General features: G+C 42.9%; 1 protein-coding gene across 1 annotated transcript; it reads left to right on the top strand.

Annotated features, from left to right (window-relative positions):
* Positions 1-952: 952 nt before the first annotated feature.
* Positions 953-16,186, top strand: LOC119259191 (sodium-dependent phosphate transporter 1). Its single transcript, XM_037527815.2, has 11 exons — positions 953-1,091; positions 1,537-2,149; positions 2,292-2,432; positions 2,618-2,703; positions 7,574-7,670; positions 10,021-10,140; positions 12,170-12,439; positions 12,560-13,118; positions 13,581-13,766; positions 14,294-14,378; positions 15,254-16,186. Exons 2-11 carry the CDS (start codon positions 1,804-1,806, stop codon positions 15,404-15,406), a joined length of 2,043 nt encoding a protein of 680 aa, XP_037383712.1. The 5' UTR covers positions 953-1,091; positions 1,537-1,803; the 3' UTR covers positions 15,407-16,186.
* Positions 16,187-18,960: the final 2,774 nt, after the last annotated feature.

Here is an 18,960-nt window from a genome sequence, read left to right as displayed (position 1 = left end):
CAGTTAACTCATTTATGTTTCGCCACAGAGCAGGTCCTGATTGTTAACATTTTACATTTGTAAGAACGCAGCCCGAGAAATCTGGAACTTAGTCAAGGTGACACACTGCAGCAAGTGGAGTCAGACTTTGAACCCAAAGCACTGTGTTCCCCGTCCCCCATCTCCAGACACAGCCGCGGCGTAGAAGACGCAGGGCTGCCGCGGAGAAGGAGCCGCAGCCACCCTTTCGCCCTGCGCCATAACTGGGCAGACACCCTGGTTCTCGTGACTTTCCAGTCTTTCTTTTCTCACCCAAGCGCACGACTGCAGGAGCCGAGCGACCACGTGAGCGCCCCTCCCTCCCTCCCTCCCTCCCTCCCGGGTCAGGGACAGTGTCTGTCTAGCCAAGAGAAAGTCACAGGTGCGCGAAGGTGCCAGGGCTGGATCTCGAGGCCCGGGACGCGAGGTCTCCCGCGGCGACAGCGGGCGGGCGGGAGGGAAAGGCGGCCAAGGGTGGCCTCTGGGCACGACAGGTCAAACAAGCGCCGAAAGTGAGCCTCTAGGAGCGGCCGGCTCCGTCCAGGAGGCCCGCGGGGTGGGTGGGGGGACTGGGCGTGACCTTGATGGTGAACTCCGCGCCCTTGCAGGACGACCTCCCGCGGCAGCGGGGGGTCCCACGCGGCGGGTGCGGCGGCCGGCAGCCAGGGAGCCGGAGTAGCCGAGCGCGGCCGCCCGGGCTAGGCCAGAGGGAGGGGGCGGCCCCTTCCCACGTGGACACGCTCCCCGCCGGGGGAGGGTCGCCGGCGGCGGCGGGGCCAATGAGCGCGGCCCCTCGGCGGCGCCACCCCGGGGCGGGGCGCGCGTGTCACGCGCCGGTATAAGTGGCGATGGGCGGCGTGCGCCGCTGTAGTGATGGCCGCCGGCGCGCGCTGCGTGCTTCCTCTTCTCGGCTGCTGAGGCGCCCGCGCCGCTCCCCGGGTGGGTCGCCAGCCCCGCCGACCCCTCCCCGGAGTCTCTGCTCCGGGCCCCTGGCCCGCCGACCCCAGGTGACCTCCTGCCCTTCGCCGCAGCCTGGACCACCTCGTCTCCTGCGCGGCCCCTGCTTTCCTGTGGTGAGTGGTGGCGCCACCTTGGAGAGGCTCTTTCTTCTCCCCGGCGCCGGGCGCGGACGCCGCGGCGGGCGGGCGGCGGGCTGCGCTGGGGCGGGCGGGCGGCGCGGCGGGACCCCGCGGCATGGCTGTCCGCCTCCCTCCCCCACCCGGCGCGCCTGCCCGCCCGCCCGCGGGCCTTTTTGGCGGTCCCCGGGCGGCGCGCGCGGGAACGGCCCTTTTCCGGTGTCTCGCGGAGCGCGCGCGCGGGCGACTGCGGGGGCCGGCGGGGCGCGCGCGGGCGGGGAGGTCCCGGCGCCACGTGCCCCGCCGCCCCGCGAGCCTGCGCCTGGGGGTCCAGGGGGCCGCGGGGAGCACGGTGGGGATCCCCGGCCGCGTGGGGCCCCGCCGCTGCCAGACCGCTCCCTCCCCAAGGGCGCGCTGCCATTGTTATTCTCTCCACCCGCAGGATGAACTTGCGTCCTTTCTCTTCTCCGCCATGGAATTCCGCTCCGCGCGTCTAGCCCTCCACAGCCAAAGAAACCCCAGACAACAGATGCCCATACCCAGTGTATAGCAGTAACTCCACAGCTCGGTTTCTGGGCCGTCGTTTACAGTATTTAATTTTATATAATATATATTATTTATTACCGCATTTTGATACCTCAGATTCCGTTTACACATCTTGAAAGCCGCTCAGTAATTCTTAGTCATTAAAAAACCACTACTCTGGAGAATGGCATCCACCACGGCGACGATGATCCTCGGTACCGCCGCGGCCCCCGCGGCCGCCGGCCCCATGGTGGAGTACCTCTGGATGCTCATCCTGGGCTTCATCATTGCGTTCGTCTTGGCTTTCTCCGTGGGAGCCAATGATGTGGCCAATTCGTTTGGTACAGCCGTGGGCTCAGGTGTAGTGACCCTGAAGCAAGCGTGCATCCTCGCCAGTGTCTTCGAGACTGTGGGCTCCGTTCTCCTGGGGGCCAAAGTGAGCGAAACCATCAGGAAGGGCTTGATTGACGTGGAGATGTACAACTCGACCCAGCATCTGCTGATGGCGGGCTCTGTCAGCGCGATGTTTGGTAAGCTCGCATTGTTCCAGGGGTGGTGGGCGAGGAAATCGGTCTCGTCCCGTCCTGTGCCTTGCCCATGGTGGTCCTCAGAGTGCGCTGCAGCCATAATGGGATTTTGCCATTGACTTCATGCAACTTGACTGTGTTTCAGGTTCTGCTGTGTGGCAACTAGTGGCTTCGTTTTTGAAGCTTCCCATTTCTGGAACCCATTGTATTGTTGGTGCAACCATTGGTTTCTCCCTTGTGGCCAAGGGGCAGGAGGGTGTCAAGTGGTCTGAACTGATAAAAATTGGTATGTTTAATTCTAAATAGCATCTTAATTTTTATTGTCATGTTGGCATGGAAATATGTATTGGCATATATGATATACAATAGAGGGACAGACTGAAGTTTTGAAAAGAGAATACTAAAATTTAAAGTGTTTTTGGTTCCTGATTTTCATCAATTCACATTTTTTCTTAATGTGCTCTATTCCAGTGATGTCTTGGTTTATCTCTCCACTGCTTTCTGGTATTATGTCTGGAATTTTATTCTTCCTTGTTCGAGCATTCATCCTCCGTAAGGTAATCTTTCTCCTCTCTCCCCCCATGCCCTTCAGTGGGTCATACCCTGTGGTAATCAAAGTCAAAATAGCATTTTTGCACATGTGATTGGTATGTAGGTGTGTGGCCTTGGGAAGCTGGAAGAAAATTCCTTTTTTTTTTGCAAAGGCATACTTTCTGTATGTTGCTAAATTCTCTGAAAGAAACAAGTTGTCAATACCCAACTTGCTTTCCTTCCAGTGTCTTATGAAGGAAATTGAATGATGTGCAAGGAAATAAGGATATTTAGAGTGATTTTTGTCTAGCTCTATGCAGATTACTGCTTTATGTAAACCACTATTCTATTCAGGAAAATTTGAAATTGAGCTTGGGGTTCAACAAGTCACAATGTCTTCTGTGACTTTTTTTTAGCTGCCAGGTAAATAAAGTAGTTAAGGTCTCTATATAATTGTTCCTAACAACACTGATGATCATAACCAGGTTATAAGTTCTAGGTGGGAACTCTACTGATAGCAATTTGATGCTAATTTCTCAGAATAAGTAATAAGAACTAATAAAGGTAGCTTTTGTTTTTCTTTTGATTGGTTGTCTTTCCAGACAACCATTTAACTTCCTGTGTGTTTGAAAATCCTTCTTGAGCAATGCTGGCTCTAAAATAAATGTAGACAGCAGGGGATTTCACTGGACTGAGTTACACTGAGAATAAGTCCATTTTTCTTAGGAGACAAAGTTTCCCCTTTACTGAGGTGAATGGTTTTTAATGGCCTATTGTAAGTTTTAAAAATTGCTTCTAAACTGTAGTAATCTGAGTGCAGGGAGATAGGTAGCTTAATCCCACAGAGTGAGAATGTATTCAGACCACTTGTTTGGTTTAATTCTAAGCTTCTCTAAGAATGGATTTGTATCTTTTCTCTATAGAAGTTTTTTGGCTGGTAAAGAGATTTACTATTCCATTGCCCAGAGCCTGAGTTTGGCAAACAGCAGTTTAATACTTTGAAAACTCAAAACTTCTAGAGCTTGGTAAAATTGGAGAGTAAGACAATTCACTGACATTAACAGACTTGAAGTTTGGTTTTTAATTCAGCAAGCTGGTATGGGTAGCACTTTCCCTCGGTGTCTAACAACTATAGCCTATGATGGTAGGATTCTTGAATTTGAGGCTTACTGGTAGTCTTGGACCAGAGAGCATGCATGCTCTGTATTAGAGAACAAGGAGTATTAAAAATATCCTGATCTGTTATGGGTTTCTATTTGGTAAAGGTTTACTTACATTGGGTCTTTGTTGATTATTTGGAAGCAGATTGTGCTGAGACTGGGGAGACTTGATATTTTTCCAGATAAAACAAACTTGTGTTTCGCAGAGCGAGGAATGTGGTGCTGTGGGTTGCAAAGGGATTTTTAGTTATCTGGAACCTCTGATTTAATGAGTACATGCAGATATATTTACATTCTTCTCCCCCCCCCCCATTGAGAGTTTAGGTATATTAACTTCTTAACGGTACATTCTTTAGGTGGAGGGTATGAGGATGGAAGTTTTAAAGAATGGTTGGAGTAATGATTAAAGTAAAAATGACTTTAAGGATCTTCTTCCTCACCTCCAACATCCCCATCCCACCCCCCATTTCTCCCCCCCAGCAAACAAACTCTTGTGACTAATCCATCAATAACAGATGAATTTTTAAGTGATGAGTGAATATTTCTGGTACTGTTAGGTTTTATTTATTTATTTTTTAAAGATTTATTTATGTATACAAAAGCTGGGATACAGGCCAGAGAGACAGGGTGGGGGGGCGGTGAGAGGATCCAACAGACAGAGTGGGGAGCAGAACAGGCAGACTGACTGAAATACACTGCTGAGCGGGACAGGAAAGGTCTGCTGTGCCTTGTCAGGTTGCTCCCTGGCCTCCTGCTGGAGAGGACGTGGATTGCTTCATAGTGCGGGTGTTTTACCCCTTGTGCCACCAGGGAGGGGCCCCTACTGTTAGGTTTTAAGTCTCACGAAAATATCCTTAGACTGGTAACCTTTGGGGGTCCTGGCTGCTATGAGTATTTGAGTATTAAGATACTTTCCAAATTAAGATTTTATTCTGGAAATTAACATTAAAATTACTTTTTTCCCCTGCTTACTGAATGTCTGGTCTCAGTACAATAGGAAAAAGTACAATGGAAAACAAAGGGAGTGGAGATGAGCTACTTCTGTTACACAGTGGGGCAATAAACAAGGAATACAGGAAATGGAAAGTTTTTCTCTTAATTATTTAAATTCTAGTCAAAGAAAATGGGACTTTTCAGCATTCTCCCTTTTGTTAGGAATCACATTCAATCTATCTAGGACAACTTTTCAAATTCAGGGGGACCCTTTTCTTTAGACAAAAGCTTGCTGGAACATCAAATACATAAGAAATGGAGAACTATTATGGTTGAAGGTGATTTTATGAAGACTCCTTTTCTCATTGAGATACTTACATTCTTAATGGGTAATAGTTGTTTTTTTTAAGATTCATTTTACTGCTTGATCTAAGAACTGAGGTGTAGGCCAGAGATACAGGGGATAAGAGGATTCACCAGAGACAGAGTGGGGAGCAGAACAGGCAGATCTACTGAAATACACTGCTGAGGGGAGCAGTGGGGGAGACAGGATAGGTCTGCTGCGCCATGTGGGTCACCTCCCTGGCCGGGATCGAACTTGTACTACAGTATCTGCAGATAGCTTGATGGTGTTAAGACTTAACCCCTAGTACCACCAGGGAGGCCCCTGGGTAATGTTTTAAGTGTGTGTTAGATGAAGCATGCTGTGATAAAAATTTCTTAAGTTATTAGTCCTGGTTACCTCATTGGAGTAATTGAGAGTAGAAATTTGTTAAGGGAAGTCCCCACATAATATCTATAGAACCCTAATGGCTTTTGATTTTGGGAACTGGGGGTCTCAGATTCCTTGGAGAATTTTTTAAAACCATTATTCTTAGAAGAAAATTTTGATTAAACTTAGGTTTCTAATCTTATTGAATGCTATTGGGTTTTTTTGTTATGTAATGTTCCTTTTTTTCCCTTTTTATTTGTTTGTGTAGAAGATCTGGGGTGTAGGCCAGGGTGTGTGTGTGTGTGTGTGTGTGTGTGAGAATGAGAGTGAATATTCACTAGCGGCAGAGTGGGGAGCAGAACAGGTGGATCTACTGAAATAGACTGCTAAGAGGAGCAGCAGGCGAGACAGGAGAGGTCTGCTGCACCATCTGTGGGTCAGCTCCCTGGCCGGGCATTGAACTTAGGCTGTAGTGGTGATAGTCTGAGACTTAACCCCCAGGCTACCAGGGAGACCCCAGTTTCATAGTGTTCTTTTATTTTTTTTAATTTTTTAAAAAAGATTTATTTTTATTTATTTATACAAGCACTGGGTACAGTCAGAAGCGCCGGAGGGTGAGAGAATTCACTGGAGCCAGAGCAGGGAGCAGAGCAGGCAGAGGGACCGAAGTACACTGCTGAGGGGAGCAGCGGGTGGCAGGAGAGGTCTGCGCGCCATGTGGGACCCTCCTCTTGTGGCCAGGGAGCAGCCAGGGATCGAACCTGTGCTGCAGAGCCTGCGGGCAGCTTGGCAACCCAGTGCTCAACCCCTGTGCCACAGGGGAGACCCCATAGTGTTCTTTTAAACTATGGATAGGGGGAGCTAAAATTCAGAGTATTTTTTGGTGAGGCCCCAGCTCTACTGATTTGAAGTGGCACCCTTACTTTCTCTTCTGTTTCATTAATCTTAAGCTACTACCACTTGTCAATGTATTGATTTTCTTTTCAGAGCTTTAGAAACACTTTAAGATTTTCCTTCTGTCTCTTCCACCCTAAGATTTTTCACTGGATTGTGATCAAGATAACATTAAACCTTTAGGCTAAAAATTTTCTGAGTTTAGCCTTAGCATATATTTACATCTGTGCTCTCATTCTGTGTTTGATTTGGGTGTTTTCCTGTAGAATTAATACACATTTGTTGTAAATTGGAACTATTATTACCCGTCACATTGCCTTCCTTGCTGTCCTTAAATATTTCAAGTCTTTGCCTTAGGGCTTTTGCACTTCCTGATATCTCTGGAATATCCTACCCCCAGATAGCCAGGTGGCTTGCTCCTTCTCCACTTCTAGGTATGTACATTGTTTGTTGACATAACACATTTGCAGATCTTGATTCATTGACATCAGCCTTCCTTTCCATCACTGCCCTTGTGTCCTTGATTTTTCTTTGTAGCATTTGTCAATATTTACTGAAATGTAAATGTCAGCTCTGGGAGGGTAGGAAATTTGTCCCATTCACTCTACTTCAGTGCCCAGATTAGTATTAGTGCTTGGCTTAGTCTTTTGAGTGTGAGGAGATGATCTAGTGCACAACTGATTTTTATCATAGTACTTGGGTTAGTTGTTAATTATAGCATTTATTATGTCTAGATTAGATGTTGCAGGTATATTTTATATGTTTTGTTTTTAAGAAATCTTTGTATATTTGAAGTCAGATGAGAAAAGTTCTGACATCTCACCATCTGTTTCTTGACATCTCTTAAAATATGTAGTACATCTTCAAGTGTGTTTTCTGATTTACATTTGGACATAAGGTGGCTCATCAGGTGTTGAAGCTGATTATGTTACTGGTCATTTTTATAGGTAACCTTGTTAAAAATAGTCAAAACAAATCTAAAGAAACAACACAAGCTAATGTCATGTAGACGATGAGATTAGCCCTCAGTGGGAGACATCTGGAGCAAATGTAAGGGAAGCCTAGCTGGCCTTAGGAATTGTTATGGAAAGACAATTATCAACACTGTAATTTGTGAGCCTGCACTTTTACAGAGTTTTGTGGAAACCGGTTACCTTTCAGAGTTTTTAAGGTATCAATCTTAATGATATTTTACAGGCAGATCCAGTTCCTAATGGTTTGCGAGCTTTGCCAATTTTCTATGCCTGCACAATTGGAATAAACCTCTTTTCCATCATGTATACTGGAGCACCTTGTAAGTACATATCAAAACATTTAAATGTGAATTTAAAGTTGTTTACAAAACTTGCATTAAATGCCCAATTTACCCCTTTTTGCTTTACAGGGCTGAAATCTCCTAGAAGGTGGCTGGCCTGCGCCCATTCAGAAGGCTGCAGGCTAGTGTATGCCGAGTTAACCTAGATAGTTTTTCAACCAAAGAGACCTGCTCAGATTCTAAATCACTACAGACCTTTACTCTTTAGTCTTCACAGGATCCACGATAATTTGATCTTGTCCCTCCCTTTCTCCTATCTATGCTAAAATACTGGAATTGATACTGACCTCCACTGACTACTGAAGAGTCATTAGTTAAATTTGGTCTTCAATAATCAGTCATTTAGGACTGGTTTGCTGGATGTTCTCATTTTTTCCTTCCAATTGGAGCTACTTTTGTTTCTAAGTACTAAATTTACTTCCCTGAATCTGCTTGAATGAGAAGAGTTGGGATGTTTATTACCTGGTCTAAGTGCACTTGGAAGAAGAATTCATACAGCTGAGAAAATTAAGAAACATTATTTGTGAGAATATAAAGGTTGAAATGTTGACTACTTTTGTGTTGGGACTAAGGCAACGCATGGGATACATTTTGACAGTAGAGGTTTAATTTAGCAAATGAAAAATATAAACTTATAACTGATTAGGCAGGAGTTCAGTTATGCTACCTAGGGTCATTCAACTTGATGGTGTTTGACTACCTAGTCAGTGACTTTCACAATCTTTTGACTGTGACCTGCTGGATGAAATACATTGTATGTTGCTGCCCATGATACATGCATATAGAGAGGGAGAGAGAAGCAACGAATAGCATCTTGGAACTACTTAAACTTTACTATGTGCTGTGAACTTGTATTTTAAGATATCCTTTTTAGCTATTTTTAATGCTCACTGTGGCCCATTAAATTGATTTCATTTCTGACTAATGGGTTGTAACTTGCTTCTTAAACCTCACTAATGTAATAAGTCACTGACCAAAAATGGAGTTAGCTAAGTATTTTTAACCTTATCTTATTATTGGAACAATCGGGAAAGAAGATGGACAATTTTATGAGGATATTGGTCTTAGGGGATTTCAGACACCTTACCAAATGATGTAGCTGAAGAAAAATCTGCATGCTGCAGTTTCTTGCTTTAAATTGGGTTTTTCATGTTAATTTTAAGTATTTCATGGACTCTTAAGCACTGTTTCGTATGGTAGCAGCAAAGCTCATAGTTCAGTGAAATTAGAAACTTTAAATTTTTCAGTCATTTTTGAAATGGGATCTTGGATTTTTTTTTCTGTCCCTTGTGAATCACTTACAAGAATAAACCTTTTCATTTCCCTTTTTGACTTGGAATGTAGGCAAATTTAAATTGTAATGGAGATTGATTACATTTCATGTATATTTCAGTTGGTGTGACTACATGATAGAAACTGATAGCAGAATTAAAATTAAAAGACATTCTAGAACTTAAGTTTTGGAGAAGTTTCAATTTTTATTTTTAATCAGTTATGTGTGAAGCAATAGATTTTCCATTTTAAGTAATTCTTAATAAAACAAAGCAACCCAAGTAAGTAAGCTCTTAAGGTGAACGCTACAGATTTAACTTTTTGATCTTAAATAGGATTTTATAGTGCTTTGCTTCAGTCACTAATATATTAATATAGCCAGTAATATGCAGCTTCTTAGCATTTAGGTGATAAGCAGATAACTGTTAATGATTCCACAGCTATGCGAAAAGTAGGGAAGTCTCTTTAAATGTGGCTTGTTAGACGTATTACCACTGAACTATTTTGAACTATTGCAGACGGCCCTTTGAACTATTCTTTTGAATAGTCATACTTTCTGTATCTTAGTTCAATATGCATCCTAAGAGATAATTTTTGTCGAGGGGCTTTACTGGGGGCTAGGCTAGTACAGTGGATGTCATAACCATAGGGACACATTCCTTTTTTAGCATTAAAATCTGTATGTGCAAATGTAATGTGTGGCAGCTATCACCTGGAGGCCTCAATTTTTTTTTCACTGCTAGTTGGATTTTCTCAGTAGTAATATTTACTACCTTCTAAAGCAAGAAAGGAAAAAGAACAAGTTTGTGAGGAAGCTTGTAGAGACTTAGCAGGTGTTTAAGTGGGCCAGACTGGTTTGGTTTTCAGATTGGATATTTTTCTCCTAAATTTTTGTATGGCTACTGGCACATTAAATCCTGTTTACATAAGGCTGGCAGCAGCTATAAAGGGTGTTGGGCTGGCTTGGGGAACCCCAGAGTTCCCAGAAGAGGGTTTGTACATTATTGCAGGGGGCTGTTGCCCCAGGGTTTTCAAGATGCACCGTTTTATCTCCTAGTGCTGGGCTTTGACAGACTTCCTCTGTGGGGTACCATCCTCATCTCGGTGGGATGTGCTGTTATCTGTGCCCTTATCGTCTGGTTCTTTGTATGTCCCCGGATGAAGAGAAAAATTGAACGTAAGTAACAAATTATAGCAAAAGATTTTAACTAGTGATGTGGTTTTTTTGTTATTTTATTTGGTTACCTATAAATAAGCCATTATTTGGGTAGATTGACAAAGTCAAAAGAAAAATTTAGTGGGAATTTGAGAATACTTGTTTGTCCAAAGGGTTTTCTTAGGGACTTAAGTCAACTGCAACCTCTAGTCATAAGGAATATTTACCCTTGCTTGGAGACATATGGGGCATTTTACTTTTTTTTTTTTAAATCTTGATCAGTTGCCAATGACATGATATAGAGGATTTATTGCCTACATTGAAAAGTGAGAATAAATGAAAAATAAGGTAGGGGTAGGTACAAAATATTTTCATAGAGGACACATATACCCTAATTTTGTATGTAACTTCATGTTCAGACATGCAAAGTTAAATCTAGTATGTGTGTGCGTCTCAATTTGGAGTTGGTTAGTTCTCAGAATTGTGCAAATTCAGGAAAACATATTTAAGTGTCATGTGAAGGAATCGTTTAGGCCATTACTACACATAATTTTTTAGTGTAATTATGTACTGAATAAATTCTTAAGTGTTAGTCATTTAAATTTTTTTTCCTTACTGAGATCTGTTAAAGTGACCTTTTTCTGCCCCTTTCATCTGCACATGTTCTGTTAGCAGTTTTCAGTTTGTTCTTTGGAAGCGGATGGATGCATTGACTGCAGTGCCTCCCGAAGCTGCTGTGTCATGCAGCTGCACTGAGGAGCCTAGAGAACCTCTGCCGGGCTGCTGTACAGGGGGATGGAGGCTTCCAGGACTCTGACCTCCTTTTTGCCTCAGTCTGGGAGATCAGACTAATCTTGCTAATTTTTTTTAAAAGATTTATTTATTTATTTTTAAAGGATTTATTTATTTATGCATATAAGAACTGGGGTGTAGGCCAGAGGTGCGGGGGTGAGAGGAGTCATTAGACACAGGTGGGGACCAGAACAGGCAGATCCACTGAAATACACTGCTGAGGGGTGCAGCTGTGAGACAGGAGAGCTCTGCTGTGCCATGTGGTTAGCTCCCTGGCCAGGGATCGAACTCATTCTGCAGTGACTGGCGATAGCTTGATAGCACTGAGACTTGAACCCTGTGCCACCAGGGAGGCCCCAAATCTTGGTGATTTAAAAAAAAAAAGGATTTATTTATACAAGAACCAGGGTACACGCCAGATGTGGGTGAGGGTGAGAGGATTCACCAGAGACAGAACAGGGAACAGAACAGGCAGACAGACGAGAAATACACTGCTGAGGGGAGCAACAGGCGTGACAGGAGAGGTCTGCTGCACCATGTTGGGACCCTTGCGGGCCGGCCAGGATCAAACCGGCGCTGCAGAGGCTGCAGCCTGCTTCACAGTGCAGCGCTCAACCGCCTGTGCCACCAGGGGAGGCCCAATGTTTTAATCCTAGTCTGCAGCTTGACTTTGATGCCTGAGTGAATAGGTAAACGTCCTGGCCATGGAAATGATAGAAAATATTCCTGTGTACTCATGGAACTTATTAGAATCCTAACCTAGAACCTTAAGGCATGTCTCCTTATTTTTAGAAGTGGAAATCAAAGTTGCCTACACTGGGCTGTGTTACTTTGCTTGAACTCGTGGACAGAATTTGCGGGGTAGGAAGGATTTAAAAAGAACAAGAACTATTGATAGATGCAGTCCAAATTTTGAATCTTTGTCAGCCCTATACTTGAACTGTTACCCATTATAGAATGGGTCTGCTAAGGACATGGGACAATTTTTCTATTTGTAAAAGGACTATTAACATAAAAACAAAGAACAGGAATACACAACAGCCCATGAAGCCTAAAACACTCTACTGTAAAAGTTTGCCATCCCTGATAATGTAAGTTTCTGCATTGCTGGTTGTTTTCAAGGGAAAGATAAGTGGTGGCAAGTAATACAGATTGGAAAATTAGCATGAATTTTTACTGGTTTATATTCTCATTTTGAGATGTGGGATGTGGAACAAGTTAGTTGGTCAAAACCAAACAAAACACCCTTCTTTTCTAGGAGAAATAAAGTCTAGTCCTTCTGAAAGCCCGTTAATGGAAAAAAAGAACAGCTTGAAAGAAGACCATGAAGAAACGAAGTTGTCTCTCAGTGACACTGAAAACAGGAATCCTGTTTCTGAGGGAGGGTCCGCCACTGTGCCCCTCAGGGCTGTAGTGGAAGAGAAAACAGTGTCATTCAAACTGGGAGACTTAGAGGAAGCTCCTGAGCGAGAGAGGCTTCCCAGCGTCGACCTGAAAGAAGAAACCAGCATAGACAGTGCCATGAATGGTGAGTGGAATATCCTCCGGTGGGGAAACTAGAGCTTCACTTTGTCACCTAGTACTGATGTGGAGGCTGTTTGAACCTAATGCTCTTTGTATTGAATGTTCCCTTTTTGGTCTTGGTCAGGTACAGTGCAGTTACCTAACGGGAACCTTGTTCAGTTCAATCAAGCTGTCAGTAACCAGATAAACTCCAGTGGCCACTATCAGTATCACACCGTGCATAAAGATTCTGGCTTATACAAAGAGCTGCTCCATAAATTACATCTGGCCAAGGTGGGAGACTGCATGGGAGACTCTGGTGACAAACCCTTGAGGCGCAACAATAGTTACACTTCCTACACCATGGCAATTTGTGGCATGCCTCTGGATTCGTTCCGTGCCAAAGAAGGTGAACAAAAAGGTGAAGAAATGGAAAAGCTTACATGGCCAAACGGAGACAGCAAGAAGCGAATTCGAATGGACAGTTACACCAGTTACTGCAACGCTGTGTCTGACATTCACTCGGCGTCTGAGATGGACATGAGTGCCAAGGCAGAGATGGGTCTGGGTGACAGAAAAGGAAGTAGTAACTCTCTAGAAGAATGGTCTGACCAGGATAAACCAGAAGTGTCTCTCCTCTTTCAGTTCCTGCAGATCCTTACAGCCTGCTTTGGGTCATTCGCCCATGGTGGCAATGATGTCAGGTCAGTTCATTTTGAATCTTGACATTTTATTTCCATACCTCATTTTCCGTTCCATAAAGCTGTGCTTGTGGCTGGTACTGCTATCACCATGAGACCCTGGATAATATAGATGGTATGAGGTAATAGCAGTTACTGACTTAATAAAACGGTTGTTAAAATTTTTTCTTTAAGGATATTACAAAGGATTTTTTGACTGGGTTTCAGGAGGTTATACGTAGGAACGCAGCTAGTGTTTGAGAGAAAGTTTGTTTATTATGATTGGATTCCAGCTCTTTGATAGTAATTTGTGGAATTTAAGATGAAAAACTTAAAATCGGTGCCCTATACAATGTTAAAACTGAGTTTTGTGGTTTGAATTGTTTATTAGAACCGAGGAGTTGCTTTAGGCCATTGGCAAGTTGGATATTGCCAAGTTCTAATTCTGCCTGAAAAGTCACCCATCTTTGCCCTTTTTTCTTTCAGCAATGCCATTGGCCCCCTGGTTGCTTTATATCTGGTTTACGACAAGGGAGATGTTTCTTCAAAAGTAGCGATACCAGTGTGGCTTCTGCTCTATGGTGGTGTTGGTATCTGTATTGGTCTGTGGGTTTGGGGAAGGAGAGTTATCCAGACCATGGGGAAAGATCTGACACCAATCACACCCTCTAGGTAAGTTGGTCAGACAGTTATTAGGGAGGTTAATGCTCATTTTCTTAAGATACATAACTATGTAGTACTGCCACATGCATCATGCTTTAGTTAAAATAACCAAGTTTGTTTAAGTTCCTGATGTTATTCTGGTTGTTGGCTTGAACTTTGTAGATTATATTTATTGTCTGGCTCTTAAACTGAATTTTTTGGTCAGGTGTTTTTCAACCCCATTCTCCTAAATTAAGAGTGAATAGCAGTGTATGCTTGGCTTTGTTTGGGAGCTAAAACTAATAATTTGGTTCAAATTAAAAGTGCACACTTAAATAATGGACTTCGAGAGTACCTTAAAACCTCAATTGTTAGAGGGAAGAGAGGAGTTCCATTTAAAGCAGTCCTAGTTTAAAGTAAATTTCAGGAATTAAACAAATTAAAGATGTTAGTGGCAGTTTTTGTCACCAAGTAAAGCAAAGCAGGGTTGTCTTAATTTGAAGTAGATCAAAACAGTCAAATTTCATTCTTGACAAATAATTTTTTTGTGTCTCTAGTGGCTTCAGTATTGAATTGGCATCTGCCCTCACTGTAGTAATTGCATCAAATATTGGTCTTCCTGTCAGTACAACACATTGTAAAGTAAGTATAATAATAAATGGTCTTGAATGATTCTAGTGATATGTGGGGTTTTTTGTTTTGTTTTGTTTTTACCCTTTCGATGTATTGGTTTGGAAAGTTTAGAGTTTTGAGGAGTGTACAAGTTTAGTAGGACAAGTAACTGCAAGAATGTAAAGGCTTATGTTTAACAATTTTCTTGTGTCTGTTTATTACTCCTATCTAAGCATTAATATATATTTTTCCCAAATGATGCCAAAGACCTTTTATATAGAGTCTGCAAATGAGAAACTTGTTGGACTATTGAAGGGCAAGGTACTTATGGAACGTTTATATTCAGGGCCTCCCTGCTGGTATAGGGGTTAACATCTCAGAGCTATCAAGCTGTCGCCAGCCACTTTGAGTTTGATCCCTGGCCAGGGAGCTAACTCACTTGGCACAGCAGACCTCTCCTGTCTTGCTTGTTGCTCCTTTCAGCAGTGTATCTCAGTAGATCTGCCTGTTCTGCTCCCCACTCAGTCTCTGAATCCTCTCACTTCTGGCCTATACCCCCACCTCTGGACTACATCCCAGTTCTTGTATGTATAAATAAATAAAAATCTTTGGGGGAAAAAAGAGAAAAGTTTATACTCAGAGTCTCTCAGGATTGAAGTACTGAGAAACTTCAGAAAGAAGGATTCCTTTTTTCATAATGTTTTATCCTAGCGAGTACAGGTTAATGATTTGATTTTTGTATTGCCTTCATCTTCCCACAAGTTCTCTCCTTTAATTTGTAGCTTTCATAAAATCTGGCTCATCTGGTAGTCAGACTTACGACTTACATAAACTCAGCTCTATTTGTATTTACCACGTGCCAGTGACACTTTAGTAACTGGTTTTTTGGTGTCTGTCTCTCCTAGGTGGGGTCTATTGTATCTGTTGGCTGGCTCCGATCCAAAAAGGCTGTTGACTGGCGACTCTTCCGTAACATTTTTATGGCCTGGTTTGTCACAGTCCCCATTTCTGGCGTCATCAGTGCTGCTATCATGGCGCTCTTCATCTTCAAAGTGTGAAGCTGCTGCTTGAGATTCAAATTCGTGTCAATGTTTGGGACCACCTTACACATTCCTGCTCCTTTGAAGAAAGATTACAGTGTTATAGAAGACTGACACGAGTCGTTAGAGTTTGGGAGCTGTGGGAGGGAAGTGTTACTTGTGCTATAATTGCTTTTGTGCTAAATATGACTTGTCTCAAAATTAGCTATGTAAAATAGCCGAGTTTTCACTGATTCTTAATAAGGTCCCCTTTCCTTCTGGGCTGTGAATTCCTGTACATATTTCTCTACTTTTTGTATCAGGCTTCAATTCCATTATGTTTTAATGTTGTCTCTGAAGATAAAACTTGTGAATTTTTTTTTTAAACCATTCAGAGCTGTACGAGTGTGCTCTGCTTTGTTGGTTTCACCAGCTTCTGCCCTAACGTGCACAGGGATTTAACAACAAATAATGTAACCGACGTTTCCCCTGTAGTCTCTTATAGAAATAGTCATTGTACTCTGCCCTCCTGTCGGTAGTGGCAGGTTTGATTGGTTTATTTGGGAACTTCTAAGGATGAAGTTCTTTGAACATTGAAAATTTAAGTTAGTTGTAACTTCTTTGCAAGTGATTTGTTGAGGTATTGCTAAGAAGTAGAAAGGAATTCTTCTGCCAATCTTGGTTATTTCTTTAAGATTTCTGGCAGTGGGATGGATGAATGAAGTGGAATATAAACTTTGGGCAAGATAAATGGGACAGCCTTCCATGTTCATCTGTCTACCTCTGAGCTGAATAAAAAAGCTACAGTTTTTAGAAAAATTATTCTCATGGTTTTTGTTCATATTTGAAGCATTTGGACTCTAGATCAATCAGCCTTATGTCATTCTTAGTATAGTGAGGATAAGAAGTAAGAATTACCATCCCACCTAAGTTAAGTTCCCCATTTCTTGCTGTTGATGATCCAGAATATACATGATGTACTTACTACTTCATAGGGACCATTGTGTAATCGTTCTTCATTTTTTTTTTTTTGGTTGGTTTGTTTTGTTTATACATGCACTGGGTACAGTCAGAAGCACGGGAGGGTGAGAGAATTCACCAGAGCCAGAGCGGGGAGCAGAGCAGGCAGAAGGACCGAAGTACACTGCTGAGGGGAGCAGCGGGCAGCAGGAGAGGTCTGCGCGCCATGTGGGACCCTCCTCCGGTGGTCGGGGAGCAGCCGGGGATCAAACCGGCACCGCTGCGCCACCGGGGAGGCCCAATAGTTCTTAATTTTAATGGCATAGTCTACTAGACACTTTCACATTAGCACATACAGGTCTATAGTTTTTAATAACCAGTTTTACTATTCAAAGGAACTTTTATCAGACCTCTTTTTCAGATTTGTTTTTAGCTTTGCTGTTATAAAGACTGCTAAAATGAGTGAAGTGTATGTGTGTAGCCAGCTTCATTAGAAGATATATGTATGTGTTGGCTTCTTTGATCTTGACCCATTATCTCTTTCACCCATTAATGAAAATTAATGAACAGTTAATGAAAAGCACATTGCTTTGCAAACTAGGTTGATAGTTCTTGTCCTAAGAATTACTTTTAGGAGAATGCAAACCAAAGTATAACAAGGATAAGGCTATGCCTACCTAACATGACCCATGTCTGAGAGATTAACGGCTGGTTGGGTATATACCTTTGTATCCTGTTAGTAAGTTTAGTCATCTCACTGAAAAGTCATTCAAATAATGTTCACCACTTAATATCAGACACTATACTGAGCTTTTAGGCTTTATCCTTCTTTTACAGATGAGAAACAGGCTTGCAAAATTCTTGTTATCTTTTCCAATGTTATCTATTAGCAGAGCAGGGGCATAGTTGTAGCTTTTGGGGTTGTTTAAAAATAACCTTGTGACTTTAATTTGAAGAAGGAGGAGGGAATTGGTACAGGGGTACCTAGCAGAGGATTCTGAAGGGGGGAAACATGTTGAGTTTTAATGATTTATTTATGCATCCAAGAACTAGCGTATAGGCCAGAGGTGTTGAGGGGGTGAGAGGATTCACCAGGGACGGAGTGGAGAGCGGAACAGGTGCATTGACAGAAATACACTGCTAAAGGGAATAGCAGGGAGACAGGAGAGGTCTGCTGCACTGTGTGGGTTAGCTTCCTGACAGGGGATTAAACTCAGTGCTGCAGAGGCTGTGGATTGCTTTATAGTGTGGTGCTTAACCCCTTGCGCCACTAGGGAGGCCCGGTAAGAACAATATTCTGGAAAAAAAAAAATACTGAGCTGCCAAGTCTTATAAATATATTGTGATCTTTTTTCCCATACAACTTTTTGTTCTCTCTGGAGTAAGTTGTATTTTTTTTGTCTTTTTAATGTAATTTTCATTAATCCATCTTGAAACTGTCCACCAGTAATGTAATTTCCTCTTAAGATGCAGAAACAGGGGGCCTCCCTGATGGTGCAAGGGGTTAAGACGCAACCTATGAGGCTATCTGCAGCCATTGCAGCAAGAGCTTGATCCCCAGCCAGGTTGGTGATCCACGTGCAGCAGACCTCTCCTGACTCGCCTGCTGCTCTCTTCAGCAGTGTATTTCAATCTGCCTCTGGTTCCCCACTCTGTCTCTGGGTCCTTTCACCCCCCACACCTCTGGCCTGTACCCCAGTTCTTGCATGCATAAATAAATCTTAAAAAAAAAAACCTCAGAAACAACAAGAATGTTTAGCAGTTCCGCTTTATTATAGGGAAGGCTCATCAAAACCTGCTCTGCTCCAGGTTAGACAAGTTTCACACCTGGATCCCCAAATTTCCCTCCATTTTGGGGGGTTTCTTTGACCTCTGTTGAATTTCTTGTAACCTGGTTTTGTTTTCCTTGGTTCATTCCCTGTTTCTGTGTCGAGAATACCAGCTAGCAGCTTCCTGAGAGAGTGTTGGTGAGAATTTTTCAATTTGATATTTTACATGTATAGACATGTTTTTATTCTATTTTCACATTTTAATTGATAATTTAAATAAAGTTCAGATTTGAAATAGTCCTTCAGAATATTGAAGACACTGTTTTTAGTCGAGGCTTTCTGCTGACTGGTCCTTTGTGTCATCTTCTCTTTTTGGGAAATTTGTTGGGATATTTAGTCCTTTTGTGTCAGAAAATTAACCAGGGAGCCTCCCTGGTGGTGCAGGGGTTAAAGACAGCCCTACTGAGCTGTCGCCAGCCAGAGCCAGCCAGCCAGCCACTGTGACTGCACCACTAGTTCATCCCCTCAGCAGTATGTTTCAGTCAGTCTGCATGATCTACTCCCCACTCTGTTGAATACTCTCCCCCACACCTCTGGCTTGCACCCCAGTTCTTGTATGCATGAATGGATATATCTTTGGAAAAAAAAAAGAAAGAAAATTCTGCAAGAGTTGTTTGCTTTTCAACAGACTGAGAACCAGAAATACACACCCTTCATTTCTAGAAATTTCCTGAATCATGTTGGTGTCCTCTATACTTTTTTTTTTTTTAAGCATTCTAAACTATGGAACTATTTAGTCCTTTAATATCCCACTTTTTCTAATACATTTTTCTATTTCTCTGACCTTATTTATTTTTAAAGATT

The sequence above is a fragment of the Talpa occidentalis genome, unplaced genomic scaffold (assembly GCF_014898055.3).
Source record: "Talpa occidentalis isolate TD23 unplaced genomic scaffold, MPIMG_talOcc4v2.1 talOcc4.5, whole genome shotgun sequence".
NCBI classification, from domain to species: Eukaryota; Metazoa; Chordata; class Mammalia; order Eulipotyphla; family Talpidae; genus Talpa; species Talpa occidentalis.
Note: the sequence above shows the minus strand (reverse complement) of the source record. Positions and strands in the feature narration are given on the sequence as shown.